Here is an 18,538-nt window from a genome sequence, read left to right as displayed (position 1 = left end):
GCCCTCTGCAGACTAGGCCAGACCCCCATGAATTCAGGCCCTCCATAGTCCCCAGTTCTGCCTAAGCTCCCGAGGGGCACGTCCCACACCCCTCCCGGACTCAAGCGATGCTCCCACCTCAGCCTCCGGAGTAGCTGGGACTACAGGCACGCACTCCCACGCCTGGCTAATTGTCTTTTTTGGAGAGACAGCCTGTTTCCCAGGCTGGTCTTGAACTCCTGGGCTCAACTGATCCACCCACCTCGGCCTCACAAAGTGCTGGGATTATAGGTGTGAGCCACCACGCCCGGCCTGTTCCCCTGTTCCCTTTTTTCGTTGAGCTGTTTGTTGTTTCGTTGATGAATTGACAAAGCGATTTATATATTCTGGATCCTAGATGTCTATCCCATACGTGATTTTGCAAATATTAATATTTTCTCTTTTGAACCTTTTTTCTCTTTTGAGAAATATTAATATTACTTTCTCAATATTAATATTTATCAATATAATATCAAATTAATATTTTCTCTTTTGAGCCTTTGGCAGGGGAAGGGAAAGTCTGCCCAACAAGGGGATATTGACCCGGAGCCTGAAGTTTGAGCAGGAGGTGGAAGTGGAGATGAGGGATGGAAGAACCTTCCAGAACAAGGAACAGCAGGTGCGAAGACTAGAAACGAGTGAAGGATTTGCACCTGGGAGGTCAGACGCACTCTTTTTTGTTGCTGTTTTGAAACGGAGTCTCGCTCTGTTGCCCACGCTGGAGTGCAGTGACACGATCTCGGCTCACTGCAACCTCCACTGCCTGGGTTCAAGCGATTCTCCCACCTCAGCCTCCTGAGTAGCTGGGATTACAGGCACCCACCACCACGTCCGGCTAATTTTTGTGTTTTTAGTAGAGACGGGGTTTCCTCATGTTGGCCAGGCTGGTCTTGAACTCCTGACCTCAAACGATCTGCCCGCCTCGGCCTCCCAGAGTGCTGGGATTCCAGGCGTGAGGCACCGAGCCCGGCCTGGATGCACTCTTTACTCCGAGAGAGAAGCGTGCTGATGTCCTTCTCCTCTTTTAAGCATCCCCCACCTCACGCCTGCCCACCAGAGAGGCAGGCCCAGCCCCGTGCATATAGCCCTGAGCACCAGGTGGCCTGGACGCAGGCTCAGTGGGGCTTCGGAGCTGTGTGACCTAGAGCAAGTTACTCCCCCTCCCGACCTCAGCGTCTTTACCTGTAAAATGGGACTCACATTTCTGGTCCCCAGAAGGGTAGCTGGGAGGATGAAGTGGGTGGATTAGATATGGGAAGTGTAGGCCGGGCGTGGTGGCTCATGCCTGTAATCCCAGCACTTTGGGAGGCTGAGGCAGGTGGATCACCTGAGGTTAGGAGTTCAAGATCAGCCTGGACAACATGGCCAAACCCTGTCTCTACTAAAAATACAGAAGTTAGCCGGGCGCGGTGGCTCAAGCCTGTAATCCCAGCACTTTGGGAGGCCGAGGCGGGCGGATCACGAGGTCAGGAGATCGAGACCATCCTGGCTAACCCAGTGAAACCCCATCTCTACTAAAAAATATAAAAACTAGCCAGGGGAGGTGGCGGGCACCTGTAGTCCCAGTTACTCGGGAGGCTGAGGCAGGAGAATGGCGTGAACCCAGGAGGCGGAGCTTGCAGTGAGCCGAGGTCGCGCCACTGCACTCCAGCCTGGGTGACAGAGCGAGACTCCGTCTCAAAAAAAAAAAAAAAAAAAAAAAAAAATACAGAAGTTAGCTGGGTGTGGTGAGGCGCTCCTGTAGTCCCAGCTACTCGGAGGTTGTAGTGAGCCGAGATCGCGTCATTGCACTCCAGCCTGGGCAACAAAGTGAGACTCTGTCTCCGAAAAAAAAAGATATGGGGAGTGTAGAGTGACACCCACAGGTGCCAGCTAGGGCTGCAGCCTAATCTCCCTTCCAGGGTTCCACATTCAGGATCTCTTCTTTCCTCAGCCCACCTGGCGCTGGCACTAGGATCTTATGAAGTCCCAGAGAGCGTCCTCCTATGTCTGTGACCATTGCTCCTCCTCCCTCCTGCCTCCTCCTCGATACTCCTCCTCCTTCCTCCCTCCTCCTGCTCCTTCTTACTCCTCCCCTCCTCTTCCCTGCCCCTCCTCCCTCCTCCCTGCGTTTCCCTGCTCCTCCTTCCTCCCTCCTACTTCCCCCTCCTCTGTGCCCCTCCTCCCTCCTCCCTGCTCCTCCTTCCTCCCTTCTACTCCCCCTCCTCCTCCCTGCCCCTTATCCCTCCTCCCTGCCCCTCCTTCCTCCCTCCTCCTCCTCCTTCTTCCTCCCTACTCATCCCTGCTTCTCCTCCCTCCTCTTCCCTACTCCTCCCTCCTTGTCCTCCTCCCTGCCCCTCCTTCCTCCCTCCTCCTCCTTCTTCCTCCCTACTGACCCTTGCTCCTCCTCCCTCCTCTTCCTTACTCCTCCTCCCTCCCCCTACTCCTCCCTGTTCCTCCTCCTTCCTCCTCTCTGCCCCTCCTCCCTCCTCCTCCATGCCCCTCCTCCCTCCTACCTGCTCCTCTTCCTTGCTCCTCCTCCCTCCTTCCTCCTCCAAGAGCCCAGGGAGCCCAGGGTCGGTGTAACACAGCTGCAAAGCCCTGACAGGAAGGGTCTCCCGCGGCCTGAGAAACGGTGTGAGCTGGGATTCTGGGAGGAAGGGGGACCCAGGACAGCCACTCAGGGCCCAGCCTTTGTCTCTGCACAGAGTTCAAGTCCAGATTGAGGGAGGAGGGGAAGGAGACCTGGACGGCGGTGTTCCTGGGAATTCTAGATAGTTCTAGATACTGACAGAAGTTGCAGCAACATCTGCGTTTGAACCTGCCACTGCTCCAGGCCTGGTGACCTCCAGCCTTTAACCTTGGTGCTCAGTGAGCCTCACTCCAAGAGGCAACCAGCCACCAGCCACCAGCCACACTCAGGGGGCCCAGTAGGCACCCCGCAGCATGGAAGGCCTTTGGTGCTATCTCTGCAGCGATCCCACAGCTCAAACCTGCCCCATTTTCTTGCCTGGAGGGAGGAAGGGATCTCAGCTGCATGGCCATATTTTGAACCTCGTTGCTCCCAACCCACGCCCCCAACCAGGCTGGTCCTCTCCAAGGACCCCTGCCACCCAGTCCTGCCACTGAGCCTTTGCTGACACAGTTGCCCGTGTTGGCCCTGCCACCATCAGGAATGTCCTTTCCAGCGCTCAGCTGTGGATTCCCCTCCTTCCCAGGACTTCTCCTCTAGGTTCTGGCTAAATTTGCCTTGAGCCCTTAGGGCGGCTGTAAATTCTAATTTCTGGGCCCCAGCACGGAGCACCGTGGTGAGGCTGCAGGCTCCCCAGGGATGGACAGGGGCTCTTATCTTTTAGGGTCCACAGGTCACTGCAGGAGAGCCCCGAACATTTGTGGGTCATGAAAGCAATGTCCTGTGAGGGGAGAGAGCAGGGTGGCGGGACCACAGGACTGCCCATGTCTTCCCCGGCAGAGGTTCGAGTCACCTTCAGCAGGTCACCTAACTTGCAGGGACTCAGCTGTCGCAGAGGTTGTGTGGGGAGAGGCAAACCTGGTCAGCCTATTTGTGGGGTGCAAACAGAAGGGATGTGGGCCTCACTGGAAGTCTGCAGAGAGGATTTGCCCCTCCGTGGACGCTTCTCTCTTGGTCTATGATGAGGTCCTTTTTTTTATTTTTTATTTATTTATTTATTTATTTTGAGACGGAGTCTCGCTCTGTCACCCAGGCTGGAGTGCAGTGGCCGGATCTCAGCTCACTGCAAGCTCCGCCTCCCGGGTTCCCGCCATTCTCCTGCCTCAGCCTCCCGAGTAGCTGGGACTACAGGCGCCCGCCACCTCGCCCGGCTAGTTTTTTTTGTATTTTTTAGTAGAGACGGGGTTTCACCGTGTTCGCCAGGATGGTCTCGATCTCCTGACCTCGTGATCCGCCCGTCTCGGCCTCCCAAAGTGCTGGGATTACAGGCTTGAGCCACCGCGCCCGGCCTTTTTTTTTTTTTTAAACGGAGTTTTGCTCTTGTTGCCCTGGCTGGAGTGTAGTGGTGCGATCTCGGCTCACCACAACCTCTGCCTCCCGGGTTCAAGCGATTCTCCTGCCTCAGCCTCCTGAGTAGCTGGGATTACAGGCATGCAACACCACACACGGATAATTTTTGTGCTTTTAGTAGAGATGGGGTTTCCCATGTTGGTCAGGCTGGTCTCGAGCTCCTAACCTCAGGTGATCCGCCCGCCTCGGCCTCCCAAAGTGATGGGATTACAGGCATGAGCCACCGTGCCTGGCCTGTGATGAGTTCCTTTGCGGACAGGGAAACTGAGGCTCTCAGAGGGGATTCTATCTTCCCCAAGGTCACAGGCCAAAGGACAGCAGAAATATCGTCAGGCCTGTGGCCTGATGTTCAAACAGGAGGCCCTGGTCGGCCGCAGTGGCTCACATCTGAAATCCCAGCACATTGGGAGCGGAAAGATTGCTGGGGGCCAGGAGTTCCAGGCCAGCCTGGGCAATGTAAGGGGTGAGATCCTGTCTCTATGAGAAAGTTTCAAAAAATTAGCCGAGCATGGTGGCTCGCACCTGCAGTCCCAGTTACTCAGGAGGCTGAGGCAGGAGGATCGCTTGAACCCGAGAGGCAGAGGCTGAAGTGAGCTATGATGGTGTCACTACACTCCAGCCTGGGCGACAGAGTGAGACCCTGACTCACACGAAAACATAAACAAAACAGGAGGCCCTGCTGTCCTGAGGGGCTGGTGGTGAGTCACTGGTGTATGAGGAGAGAGCTGGTGTCCAGGTCCCAGCTGGGGTTGAGTCCTCACCTGTGCTGTCCCCCAGGGGGGCCTCTCTGCAGACCTCCATCCCTCCCCTGGGAAGCCCAGCAGAAACCTGAGACTGGGCCTCCAGCTCCAGGTCGCCACTGGGCCCAGGGCTCTCCTGCCCACCCTCCAGGGACTGGGGAACAGGTAACTCCTGCACCACCCTCAACCCACCTGGCCTGTTGCTCCAGGTGTGGCCTGGAGGCCCCGGGGCCCGCACACCTGGTCAGCTCACAGGCCAGGAAGGGGAGCGGAGGGAGGGGTGGGGCTGCCGGCCGCTGCTGGTTTCGTTTTGAGCTGGGCCCCTTCTCCTTCCTCCCTCCCTCCCTCCCACTCCTCGCCAGACCCCTGCTTTCTGGGAAAGGCTGTGACAACTTCCTCTGAACTCTCCTTAACCTGCCCTGGAGCCCAGGGCCCCCAGGAGGCTGAGTTCCGCCTGCGGGACCTGAGGCTTCCTGCGGGTGACACACCTCCACCCATGGCCACGTGGCCCCAGACCGCCCACCTTCTAGAAGGTTCTTTCTGTGCTGCCCCATCATGTCCCCACCCCAGGTGGAGCTGTCCCCTGCCTGCACCCCATCCACCCTGTGTCCCAGGCTCTGCACACAGGAAACTGCTGTGGCCCCAGGGAGGGCTGCCTGAGACCCCCGCCTCCACCCCACATTGTGGACATCTGGGCTGGATGGTTCTCTGGGGGTGGGGCCGCCCTGGGCACTGCAGGGTGCTGGGTGACATCTCTGGCCTCCACCCACTCCATGGCAGGGGCACCCTCCGTCTTGACAACCACAGATATCTTGGAGTTGCCAAGCCTCCCCTGGGTGGGGGGACAGAATTGTTCCTGCTAAGATCCAGTGGGCTGAATGACATCTGTGGGGAGACAGAAATGACTGAGTTTTGTGCCGGCCGGTCAGGCAGTCCCTGGCAGACAAAATTCCCAAGAATTTGCATCCAAAAAAACAAAACAAAACAAAACAAAACCACTGGGCGAGGTTGCACTTGCCTGTCATCCCAGCACTTTGGGAGGCCAAGGTGGTCGGATCACTTGAAGTCAGGAGTTCGAGACCAGCCTGGCCAACATGGTGAAACCCTGTCTCTACTAAAAATACAAAAATTAGCCGGGGGTGGTGGCACATGCCTGTAATCCCAGCTACTTGGGAGGCTGAGGCAGGAGAATCACTTGAACCCGGGAGATGGAGGTTACGGTGAGCCGAGATCATGCCACTGCACTCCAGCCTGGGCAACAGAGCGAGACTCTGTCTCAAAAACAAAAAAAGAAAAAACCCTAAATTTTTCATATTGATTCCAAGGTGAAATGGGAATATGCTGGCTCTGTAGGGTTAAATATACTATCACATCATCTGTTCTTTCTTTTTCTTTTTGAGACAGAGTCTCGCTCTGCCGCCCAGGCTGGAGTGCAGTGGCCGGATCTCAGCTCACTGCAAGTCTGCCTCCCGGGTTCACGCCATTCTCCTGCCTGAGCCTCCTGAGTAGCTGGGACTACAGGCGCCCGCCACCGCGCCCGGCTAGTTTTTTGTATTTTTTAGTAGAGACGGGGTTTCACCGTGTTAGCCAGGATGGTCTCGATCTCCTGACCTCGTGATCCGCCCGTCTCGGCCTCCCAAAGTGCTGGGATTACAGGCTTGAGCCACCGCGCCCGGCCCACATCATCTGTGCTTTTCTTCTATTTTGTTTATTAATATATTTTTATTTATTTATTTATTTATTGAGATGGAGTCTCCCTCTGTCGCCAGGCTGGAGTGCAGTGGTGCAGTCTCAGCTCTCTGCAACCTCCACCTCCCGGGTTCAAGCGATTCTCCTGCCTCAGCCCCGCAAGTAGTTGGGATTACAGGCGCCCACAACTATGCCCAGCTAATTTTTGTATTTTTCGTAGAGATGGACTTTCACCATGTTGGCCAGGCTGGTCTTGAACTCTTGACCTCAGGTGATCACCCACCTCGGCCTCCCAAAGTGCTGGGATTACAGGCATGAGTAACCACACCCGAACAGTATTTATTTTTTTTTGAGACAGAGTCTCGCTCTGTCACCCAGGCTGGAGGGCAGCAGCACAATATTGGCTCACTGTAGCCTCCGCCCCCTGGGTTTAAGCGAACAGGCCAGCTAATTTCTGTTTGTTTGTTTTGAGACAGAGTCTCGCTCTGTCGCCCAGGCTGGAGGGCAGTGGCACAATCTTGGCTCACCGCAGCCTCCATCTCCTGAGTTTGAGTGAACACGCCGGCTAATTTATGTTTGTTTTCAGATGGAGTCTCGTTCTGTTTTCAGATGGAGTCTCGCTCTGTCGCCCAGGCTGGACTGCAATGGCACGATCTCGGCTCACTGCAAACTCTGCCTCCTGAGTTCAAGTGCTTCTCCTGTCTCAGCCTCCTGAGTAGCTGGGATTACAGGTGCGTACCACCACGCCTGGCTAATTTTTGTATTTTTAGTAGAGACGGGGTTTCATCATGTTGGTCAGGCTAGTCTCGAACTTCTGACCTCGTGATCTGCCTGCTTCGGCCTCCTAAAGTGCTGGGATTACAGGCCTGAGCCACTGCACCCAGCCCGTGGTTTTTTTTTGAGACGGAATCTCGCTCTGTCCCCCTGGCTGGAGTGCAGTGGCACAATCTCGGTTCGGTGCAACCTCTATCTCCCAGGTTCTAGTGATTCTCCTGCCTCAGCCTCCCTAGTAGCTGGGAATACAGGTGTGTGCCACCATGCCTGGCTAATTTTTATATTTTTAGTAGAGATGGGATTTCACCATGTTGCCCAGGCTGGTCTCGAACTCCTGACCTCAAGTGATCCTCCTGCCTTGGCCTCCCAATGTGCTGGGATTACAGGCGTGAGTCACCAGGTCCTGCCTTTTCTTTTCTTTTCTTTTTTGACAGAGAGTCTTGCTCTGTCGCCCAGGCTGGAGTGCTGTGGCAAGATCTCAGCTCACTGCAAGCCCCTCCTCCCGGGTTCATGCCATTCTGCTTCAGCCTCCCTAGCAGCTGGGACTACAGGCGCCCGCTACCACACCGGCTTTTTGTACTTTTTAGTAGAGACAGGGTTTCACCATGTTGGCCAGAATGGTCTTTTTTTTTTTTTTTTTTTTTTTTTTTTTTGAGACGGAGTCTTGCTCTGCCGCCCCGGCTGGAGTGCAGTGGCCGGATCTCAGCTCACTGCAAGCTCCGCCTCCCGGGTTCACGCCATTCTCCTGCCTCAGCCTCCCGAGTAGTTGGGACTACAGGCGCCCGCCACCGCGCCCAGCTAGTTTTTTGTATTTTTTAGTAGAGACGGGGTTTCACCGTGTTAGCCAGGATGGTCTCGATCTCCTGACCTCGTGATCCGCCCGTCTCGGCCTCCCAAAGTGCTGGGATTACAGGCTTGAGCCACCGCGCCCGGCCTAGAATGGTCTTGATCTCCCGACCTCGTGATCCGCCTGCCTTGGCCTCCCAAAGTGCTGGGATTACAAGTGTGAGCCACCGCGTTCAGCTGCCTTTTCTATTTAAAATGTTTTAACAGGGAAATTCTGCTAAAACTGGGACATGTACATAATGTACATTTCGTCTGGGGTGCAGCATGCACATTGGGTTGGGGTGGAAGGGATGGGGACAGGATGGGGACGCCATGGCGTGGGGGCCCTTGTGGAATCTCACCCTCTGGGCGGCCGGTTGCTTCTCCGGCCTCATTTCATTTGATGACCTTTCCACTTGCCCCACCCCGGGGCGGCTGTTGCAGGAGGAGAAGGAAGTGTGTGCCTGTCCCAGGGCCAGCCTGGGTCCCATCTGGGGAGAATTCCACAGGATGAAGCGAGCGGGCCGTCGCCTGTGACCCCCCCTTCATAAATCGAATATTTCAGCAAATCCTGCCCAGCACACAGCCTGGGACACTTGCATGGAGCCCGTGACTTTCTGGTGTGTCTGGAGACAGACTGCGCTATGGAGATGGATGTGAGGGCTGCCCATGCTCTCCAGAGACAGAAGCCAGCACACATGACCAAGTCAAGTGCTGTTTATGTACGATGAAAATACCCAGCTGGGGGGCCGGGCATGGTGGCTCACGCCTGTAATCCCAGCACTTTGGGAGGCCGAGACGGGTGGATGGCTTGAGGTCAGGAGTTTGAGACCAGCCTGGGCAACATGGTGAAACCCTGTCTCTACTAAAAATACAAAAATTATCTGGGCGTGGTGGCACATGCCTGTAATCCCAGCTACTCGGTAGGCTGAGGCAGGAGAATTGCTTGAACCCTGGAGGCGGAGGTTGCAGTGAGTTGAGATCGTGCCACTGCATTCCAGCCCGGGCGACACAGCAATACCCTGTCTGAAAACAAAACAAAACAAAAAATACCAAGCTGGGAAAACAGCCGATAAAAAGCTGTAGGTTGTCTCCTTGGGGCCACAGGTGGTATACCCTAGGTCCAACGTGGGCCTCAGACATGGGGGCAGGGCTATCGTGTTGTCTGGAGGGTTTTGTTTGTTTGAGACGGAGTCGCGCTCTGTTCTCCAGGCTGGAGTGCAGTGGCGTGATCTCAGCTCACTGCAACCTCCGCCTCCCAGGTTCAAGCGATTCTCCTGCCTCAGCCTCCCGAGTGGCTGGGATTACAGGCATGCGCCACCACACCTTTTTTTGGTATTTTTAGTAGAGACGGGGTTTCACCATGTTGGCCAGGATTGTCTTGATCTCTTGACCTGGTGATCCGCCCGCCTCAGCCTCCCAAAGTGCTGGGATTACAGGCATGAGCCACTGCACCCGGCCGAGGTTTTTAAGAGTAACCACAGAAAACCTCAACACGTTTGTGTAAAACCTTCCAATGTCTAGGAATGAGCTGCCCCCGGGCGCCCCAAGGCCTGGCCTTCAGTGATACCCCCTTCACCCTAAAGTCCTGTAAATGTTATTTATTTTTTGAGACGGAGTCTCGTTCTGTCGCCCAGGCTGGAGTGCAGTGACGCGATCTCGGCTCACTGCAAGCTCCGCCTCCCGGGTTCACTCCATTCTCCTGCCTCAGCCTCCAGAGTAGCTGGGACTACAGGCGCCCGCCACCTCGCCCGGCTAGTTTTTTTTGTATTTTTAATAAAGACGGGGTTTCACCGTGTTAGCCAGGATGGTCTCGATCTCCTGACCTCGTGATCTGCCCATCTTGGCCTCCCAAAGTGCTGGGATTACAGGCGTGAGCCACCGCACCCAGCCAATTTTTTGAATTTTTAGTACAGACGGGGTTTTGCCGTGTTGGCCAGGCTGGTCTTGAATTCGTAACCCCAGGTGATCCACCTGCCTCAACCTCCCAAAGTGCTAGGATTGTAGGCGTGAGCCACTGCACCAGGCCAAGTCCCGCAACCTTTTTTTTTTTTTTTTTTTTTTTTTGAGACAGAGTCTGGCTCTCTCATCCAGGCTGGAGTGTGGTGGTGCGATCTCGGCTCACTGCAACATCCGCCTCCCGGGTTCAAGTGATTCTCCTGTCTCAGCCTCCTGAGTAGCTGGGATTATAGGTGCCCACCACCATGTCCGGCTAATTTTTGTATTTTTTGGTAGAGATGGGGTTTCACTATGTTGGCCAGGCTGGTCTTGAACTCCTGACCTCAGGTGATCTGCCCACCTCGGCCTCCCAAAGCGCTGGGATTAGAGGCATGAGCCACCGCACCCAGCCCATGCCCTGCACACTTTAAAATGCTGCATGTTTTACAGGAAAGGGTCTGGCCCCGGGATGCAGGGCAGTCCTACCCCCGGACTGCAGCGCGTCTGTGGCCAGGGCAAAACGGGGCATCGCCCGGTGTGTAGCCAACTTTGGGAGCACCCGGGATCCCTTCCCAGGCCTCCGCAGTGGAGAGCATGAGGCGACAAGTCCAAAGGGCAGCAGGCGGGAGGGGGGTCTCGGATGAGGCGGCGGTTGCGTCTGGGGAGTTTCTTGTGGGGAGCAGGAGCTGACAGACCTAGAAACTGACGTCATGGACGCACTCTTGCCACGTCTACAAAGTAGTTTCTAGAAGCCTGGTCCTGAAGTGAGGCGGGGAGACAGGCAAGACCACAGTTTCTCTCCCGTCCTTCCCTCTGGGGTGCTTTGGGGTTCCAGTGAAACTGCAGGATGGCCTCGCACACCGCGGGGACCCTGGCGCGGAGTCCGTCCCCACCCAGCCCAGACTGCCCCTGCTCCCCTGGAACCCCGTGTCCTTTCACTCCTTGCCAGTGGCAGGGGGTGGCCAGGACCCTGGGGTTTCCAGGACCGCCCAGAGGTCCCGCCTGCTTGGAGCACACACAGGCAGCCAACAAATTCCCCTCAGCCCTCCCAGCAATCCTGAGGGTCCTGGTTACCCACAGGGCGGCCCCTTCAACACTTTTATTTTTCTCCTATTTTTTTATTTTTTGGAGCCACACTGTCGCCCAGGCTGCAGTGCGGTGGTGTCATCTCGGCTGACTGCAACCTCCACCTCCACCTCCACCTCCCCAGGCTCAGCTGATTCTCCTGCCTCAGCCTCCTGAGTAGCTGGGACTACGCTGTGCACCCCACGCCCGGCCAAGGTTGTTTTTTTTTTTTTTTTTGTAGAGATAGGGTTTCACTCTGTTGCTCAGGCTGGTCTTGAACTCGGCTCAAGTGATCCTCCTGCCTCTGACTCCCAAAGGGTTTGGATTACAGGCATGAGCCACCAAGCCTGGCTTTTTTTTTTTTTTTTTTTAAAGTCATGTGAGACTTTAGGGGAAAAATATGAAGGAGCAGAGAAGCCTGGGGAGCTGTTTGCAGGAGGTATCAACTCACCTCTTCCTTGGTGTCTGCAGAAAAAAAAAACCCACACAAGACTAGAAGGGTCACCCTAAGAAGAAAAGGACGATCCAGCAGTTCCCACAGAGCCACAAGCTCCCACCTTCTGCTTTGTTTTCTCCAGAAATACAGTGCCGGCCACCCTTCCCCTACAATTCGCCTGCAGATAAGTATCAGCTTGCTGGTCGTCTCCAGGAAGTACTGAAGGGGGAGGCTCGCAGCCTCACGAGCTTTACAGAGCTCAGAGGGGCCCTAGAGCGGCCCAGCCGCCCCCACATCTAGCCCAGAGGGCGACTCCTCTGTCCAGGGACACGGCCCTGAAGGCAGAAAGGCTGGGCGTTGGGTCTCGGACAACTGGAGAAGCAGGTGACGGGCCTCCGGGAACCCTGAAGATCCCAGGACAAGCCCTCACCGTTTCATCTGCAACCCACTGCGGCGGAAAGGCTCAGAGGCCCGAAAGGGTGACATGCCCTGGTGGTCACTTCTGATTTGTTGGGCGAGGAGAGGTGACAGAACCGCCCGCCTGGGCTGGGCCTGCTGCAGGCACGGGGGCGAGGGGGGGGTGCAGGGCGTGTCTCGGGACCTGCTGGGGTTTCCAGCCACACCGACAGCTTGGAAAGCCGGTACTTCCTTTCTGCGGGCCGAGTCTCAGCTCAGCAGCCACTGCTGGGAGCCGCCGCTCTCTGAAGCGCGGGGACAGGGAGAGGACGGTGTCACACTGGGGAAGAAGCAGGGGCGGCCTTCCCTCGGAGGCTATGTGACAGGAGCCGCGTGGAGGAAGTGGCTTCCATCACAGAAGGCTGAAACTCTGCCTTCCACAGAGGCAGCGACAGTGGTGGGGAGGACAGAGGGAAGCCACGTGGCACTTCCCTTCTTTTCCAGTCAGAGCCCTGCTCTGTCGCCCAGGCTGGAGTGCGCTGGCACCATCGCGGTTCACTGCAGCCTTGATCCCCTGGGTTCAAGCGATCCTCCCACCTTAGCCTCCTAAAGCAATGGAATGACAGGCAAGAGCCGCCGCCCCGGCCTCGCTCTCCTTCCTTTCCGTGAGAGCCGCCATCCCCTGGGGGCTCACTGCAGGTCTTCATCTCTGACCCAAAGGGAGCGGCTGGCCCTCGGGAGAGCCCTGTGCCCTCAGCCTTGGCGCCCCGCAATGCGGGCCAGCTCAGGGATGCCCTCTCCATGCCAGGCTGAAGCGAAACCCAGCACCCAACGCCGAACGGAAGAAAGAAGCACGATGGTGCGGTTTGCTTTTTCTCTCCCTGTTTCGTTTTGTAACCTAAGGAAGCAGAGGCTCTGAGACCACACACAGCAGCATCGCCCGTCCCCGGAGGCACCTCGGCCGGGACGGGCAGGAGAGGAGACCCCCGTCCCTGCGTGCGCAGTTGCCCCGCCATGGTGCTCTCCGCAGGGGTGAGGCAGGAGGGTGGGTGGAGGCGCCAGCCTGTCCTCAGCTGGAAGGGCGGGGCGTGGACAGGGACGGTGGGCAGGTCACCAGCGGGACGCGGGGAGCCCAGCCGCTGTCACACGGCGGTGCGTGTGGGTGTGCCGGGCTGGTTCAGTCGCAGGGTTTTACACAACCACCCGGCAAAATCCACTTCTTCCACCTCGGACCGCTTGATGAAGGTGTGGTTCTGCAGGGAAAGGGGAGCCGTGAGTATCCGGGCCTGGAGTCCCAGTAGACCGGGGAGGGCCAGGGTCTGCCCAGCGCTGGCAGATGGTGCAGGACGGAAAGCAAAAAACAGAGGAGACCCTCCCTCCGTCCCAGGAAGACGCACTCGGGGCAGGAGAGGGAGAGCCACCCAGGAAGGGGCAGGGGCGTCCACCAGGCCTGCGAGGGGTCTCAGGATGCTGCGCTCCACCCGGGGCGGGGACACCACCAGCCCGGCAGCCTGGGCTCCCAGGGCAGGGTCTACGCTCACGCAAGCCGGGTCCTCCGGCCTCTGTGGACACTGGGGCTGGATCGTTCTCTGGGGTGGGGCCATCCTGGGTACTGCAGGGTACTGAGCAGCACCCCTGGCCTCCACCCACTCCATGCCAGGGGCTTCCCCAAGTCACGACACCACAATGTCCTCAGCCATTGCCAGGGTCCCCCGGAGCAGGACAGTCTAGGCAAGAACAGGCTGTTCCACAGAACTGCCTGCAAAGCACTGTACAGGCACCGTCCCACCCGCCAGCACATGAGGCTCCAGAGCCCCGGGAGTGGCTCCTGTGGCTTGAGAACAAAAGCCTCAATTGTATTTCAGTTCAACAAATTAAATTAATTACTTTTAGTTTTTTTTATTTTTTATTTTTCTGAGACAGAGTTTTGTTCTTGTTGCCCAGGCTGGAGTGCAGTGGTGTGATCTTAGCTCACTGCAACCTCCGCCTCCTGGGTTCAAGAGATTCTCCTGCCTCAGCCTCCCCTGTAGCTGGGATTACAGGGATGTGCCACCACACCCGGCTAATTTTTGTATTTTTAGTAGAGACGGGGTTTTACCATGTTGGTCAGGTTGGTCTCGAACTCCTGACCTCAAATGATCCACCTGCCTCAGCTTCCCAAAGTGCTGGGATTACAGGCATGAGCCACCGCAACCAGCCTTAATTTTTATTTTTTGAGACCGTCTTGCTCTGTCTCACAGGCTGGAGTGCAGTGGCACAATCTCAGCTCACTGTAATCTCTGTCTCCCAGGTTCAAGTAATTCTCCTGCCTCAGCCTCCCAAGTAGCTGGGATTACAGGCCTGTGCTACCACGCCCAGCTAATTTTTGTGTTTTTAGTAGAGACCAGGTTTCTCCATGTTGCTCAGGCTGGTCTCGAAATCTTGGCCTCAAGTGATCCACTCGCCTCGGCCTCCCAAAGTGCTGGGATGACAGGCATGAGCCACTGTGCCCGGCCCCATTTAACACATTTAAACAGCCATGTGTGGTTAGTGGTTCCTGTACAGGACAGCACGACATGAGAAGCCTCCCGGTTAGAAGGGCTGGGGGAGGAGGGCGGGTGCCCTTAGGGAAGAGGCTGGGCTGGGCCACCCCACGGCGGGTGAGCAGAGGCCTTTGGGGTTCCCAGGAGGGTGGCGTCCAGGACCTTGGGCCCCCGAATGCTGCCTCTTTTGCAGCTGGAGGCAGGCAAGGGTGTCTCCCTAAAAGTCGGTGCAGGTATGGGTGAAAAAACAACCAACTTGATAGGACACATCTCGGCTAGGTCCACAGGTTACTAGACTACCCCACAGGGGAACATTTTTAAGAAGCTGGTTCAAAAAAGGCTATTTCAGCCAGGCGCAATGGCTCATGCCTATAATCTCAGCACTCTGGGAGACCAAGGTGGGTGGATCACAAGTTCAAGACCAGCCTGGCCAACATGGTGAAACCCCATCTCTGCTAAAAACACAAAGATTAGCCGGGCGTGGTGGCACGAGCCTGTAATCCCAGTTAGTCGAGAGGCCGAGGCAGGAGAACTGCTTGAACCTGGGAGACGGAGGTTGCAGTGAGCTGAGATTGCGCCACTGCACTCCAGCCTGGGCGACACAGCAATACTCTGTCTCAGGGGAAAAAAAAGAAAAGTGATTTCAACATTAGTACTCCTCTCTATTTATGTATTTATTTTGGAGAGGCACAGTCTCACCATGTTGCCCAGGCTGCCCTTGAACTCCTGGCCTCAGCCATCCCCCCATGGCACTAGGATTCCAAGCGCCCAGCACTGTGCGCAGCCTGCCTCATTAAAAAAGAAAAAATGGGCCGGGCGCGGTGGCTCACGCCTGTAATCCCAGCACTTTGGGAGGCCGAGGCGGGCGGATCACAAGGTCAGGAGATCGAGACCACAGTGAAACCCCGTCTCTACTAAAAATACAAAAAATTAGCCGGGCGCGGTGGCGGGCGCCTGTAGTCCCAGCTGCTCAGGAGGCTGAGGCAGGAGAATGGCGGGAACCTAGGAGGCGGAGCTTGCAGTGAGCCGAGATTGCGCCACTGCACTCCAGCCTGGGCGACAGAGCGAGACTCCGTCTCAAAAAACAAAACAAAACAAAACAAAACAAAAAAAAAAAAAAAAAATGTCACATATGCCAGGTGCAGTGGCTCACGCCTGTAATCCCAGCCCTCTGGGAGGCTGAGGTGGGAGAATCATTTGAGCCCAGGAGTTTGAGACTGGCCTGGACAGTTAGCAAAACCCTATCTCTCTAAGAAACTAGCTGGGCAGGTTGGGTGCGGTGGCTCATGCCTGTAATCCCAGCACTTTGGGAGGCTGCGGCAGGTGGATCACCTGAGGTCAGGAGTGTGAGGCCAGCCTGGCCAACATGGTGAAACCCCGTCTCTACTAAAAATACAAAAATTAGCTGGGCGTGGTGGCGGGTGCCTGTAATCCCAGCTACTCGGGAGGCTGAGGCAGGAGGATTGCTTGAGCCTGGGAGGCTGAGACTGCAGTGAGCCGAGATTGCTTCATTGCACTCCAGTCTGGGAGACACAGTGAGCCTCTGTCCAACCCTCAAGAAACATACAAAGCTGAAAGCCACATTCCGGTATCACAAGGTGCACGGGTTGGGCACCTGTAGCTGGCATCTCTTCTTTTCTTACAGGCACAGAAAGTAGCGGGCTGTCTAGGAGGGCGTTCGAAGCTGTGGAGGGGTTCGAAGGCTGCTGACGGTGGCCGTGGTGCGGGACAGCACCCGGGGTGTAGGCTGGGCTGAGGGGCAGGAGGATGACGCCCAGGGCCCTCCTCTGAGGGCATAGTCCCCGCTGGGAAGGCGAGTTTTGGTGAACAGCTAGGCTTCCGAGGGTATCAGAGGATGGGAGTTTAAGGAGACACCAAAGCACCCACAGCCTCAGGGGACCTGCCTGTCACAGTGTGCACAACAGGGACGGTCACCCTCTTGTTTGCAGGGAAAGGAGCTCGGGGAGCTGAGAGCTGCCTCCAGCCTCTCATGAGGGCAAATGAGCCTGGGGTCCCATCCTGTGGGTGCGGGACCAGCACCAGGCAGGAGCGGTGGGGCTCAGAGCCCACCCTATGCTCCCCGCAGCCACTCCAGGATGGCTTCTCTCGTGGACGAGGGAGACCCACAGAGGGTCCTCGGTGTGGCCTGGCACACCTGGACTGCCCACATCCTGGTCGCAGGTGCTGGCTCCCGGGGCAAAGCCAGGCCCAGCAGCCTTATTTCCTGGGGCCCGGGTGGCAGCCTGCACCCTCCCGGCCCCAGAACCCGCTGGCATCACTCACCGTGAGCATCTTCAGGTCCGCCCGCTCCGCTGGGTTCTTGATGAGGCTGGGGGTTCCAAGAGGCAGGACCGGGAGGCAGTAGGGGAGACAAGATAGGGCAGTTAGTTGGTGGCCCCAGGGCACCTGCGTTTTGGGCTGTGGCCGGGGGACGCCTGGATCTGTGGCACAGACCTGCCTGCTCTGCTCTGCCGCCTGGCAGCGGACGAGGGCTCCACCTCTGCCCTTTGGTGCCAGGGGCAGGACACCCGTGGGGAGGGTGAGAGGGCGGGAAACCCCGCCTGGTGGGTCAGAAGCCTGGATGCAACCCCAGCTAACTTTCTTTTTTTTTTTTTTTGAGACGGAGTCTCACGCTGTCGCCCAGGCTGGAGTGCAGTGGCCGGATCTCAGCTCACTGCAAGCTCCGCCTCCCGGGTTCATGCCATTCTCCTGCCTCAGCCTCCCGCGTAGCTGGGACTACAGGCACCCGCCACCGCGCCCGGCTAGTTTTTTGTATTTTTTAGTAGAGACGGGGTTTCACTGTGGTCTCGATCTCCTGACCTTGTGATCCGCCCGCCTCGGCCTCCCAAAGTGCTGGGATTACAGGCTTGAGCCACCGCGCCCGGCCTACCCCAGCTAACTTTCTAATAAAAACCTTCTTCAGACACAGAGCAGCCCCGTGTGTGGGTCAGATGCTGTCCCCGGCCTGCCGGAGGACACGTCAAGGGCCCAGGACAACTTTAGCACCAGGAGTGCGGTGCCATTTCACAGCGCCCCCAGCTCAGACACACGGACTGGCCCTATGGGCAAGCGGGTGTCCCCAGCTCCTCCCCCGTGGTCTGTGGCCCATGCCTGAGGCCCACGCCACAGATGCTGCTGGGTGCTTGGGGGCAGGAGAATGGAGAGGGGTTGGCAATCCTCCTAGAACCTGCAGGCGGGCCTCGGGGAGCCCATGGCCAGCACATCAGGGGTCCGCAGACCAGGCAGAGGCTTCTCCGGCTGCAGACGGTGAGGCAGGGACACCGTCATGTCCACAGGGCCTGCAATCCTGCTTCACCCCCAGGCTCGGGGACAGGATGGCATGGCAGCCAGGAGCTGCAGCGCCACAGCCCTGGGAAAGGGAATCTGGCTTCCTGTTGGGCTCAGAGTCCTGCATGACCCTGCTGCACTGGGATTCTGGATGGGCAGGCTGGGCCAGGGGCCCCACCCAGGACCTGGAAGGAGTGGCACATCTGGGTCCTGGCCAGGGGTGCGGGCGGCCCGGCTCCACCTACCATTTATTGACAAACTCCTGGAAGTCGGGGGTGAACACACCGTTGGGCAGCTTAGGAGGCGGCTGCGGAGGAGAACAGAGGGCGGGGTCAGCCCTGGGCGTCTTCAGGGACCCTTGGCTGTAGCCCTCCCAACCCCTGCCTGTCCTGTCCAGTCACCCACCCTGCAGGCCTGGCCGACGCCACATGCCAGCTGAGCTGCACCCTGTGAGAGCTGGCCTTCTCCCGGAACTTCTCGTTTGAGAGTCATGGCTGGTTGGAGGGAAGGAGAGAGGGGTGCACCCCCCTTTTATAAACAGGACAACCCCTCGAGTATCATCAATTGCTTCCTTCCCCAGTGACGCTGGCTGAAGGATGAGCTTTGGGACTGGGCCCCACAGAGGAACAGCTGGGTCCAAAGTTCTTTGGTTTTGAGACAGAGTCTCGCTCTGTCGCCCAGGCTGGAGCATAATGGAGTGATCTTGGCTCACTGCAGCCTCCGCCTCCAGGGTTCCAGCGATTCTCCAGTCTCAGCCTCCCGAGTAGCTGGGATTACAGGTGCCCGCCACTGCACCTGGCTAATTTTTGTATTTTTAGTAGAGACA

At 57.2% G+C, this 18,538-nt stretch overlaps 2 protein-coding genes across 3 annotated transcripts in view; one reads left to right on the top strand and one right to left on the bottom strand.

Annotated features, from left to right (window-relative positions):
- Positions 1 to 18,538, top strand: part of FSD1 (fibronectin type III and SPRY domain containing 1) — a 293,078-nt gene that overhangs the window by 45,317 nt on the left and 229,223 nt on the right. The window lies entirely within an intron of this gene.
- The window catches only part of MAP2K2 (mitogen-activated protein kinase kinase 2), a 35,954-nt gene continuing 30,183 nt past the window's right edge, over positions 12,768 to 18,538 (bottom strand). For both annotated transcript variants that reach the window (XM_050770583.1, XM_050770584.1), the window contains 3 exons: positions 17,958 to 18,019; positions 16,708 to 16,753; positions 12,768 to 13,155 (listed from right to left, as the gene is read on the bottom strand). In XM_050770583.1, coding sequence (XP_050626540.1) covers positions 13,045 to 13,155; positions 16,708 to 16,753; positions 17,958 to 18,019 — 219 coding nt within the window. In that variant the 3' untranslated portion in view covers positions 12,768 to 13,044. The remainder of the gene's footprint in view (positions 13,156 to 16,707; positions 16,754 to 17,957; positions 18,020 to 18,538) is intronic.

The sequence above is a fragment of the Macaca thibetana genome, chromosome 19 (assembly GCF_024542745.1).
Source record: "Macaca thibetana thibetana isolate TM-01 chromosome 19, ASM2454274v1, whole genome shotgun sequence".
Taxonomy (NCBI): Eukaryota; Metazoa; Chordata; class Mammalia; order Primates; family Cercopithecidae; genus Macaca; species Macaca thibetana.
This window is presented reverse-complemented; position numbering and strand designations above follow the sequence as displayed.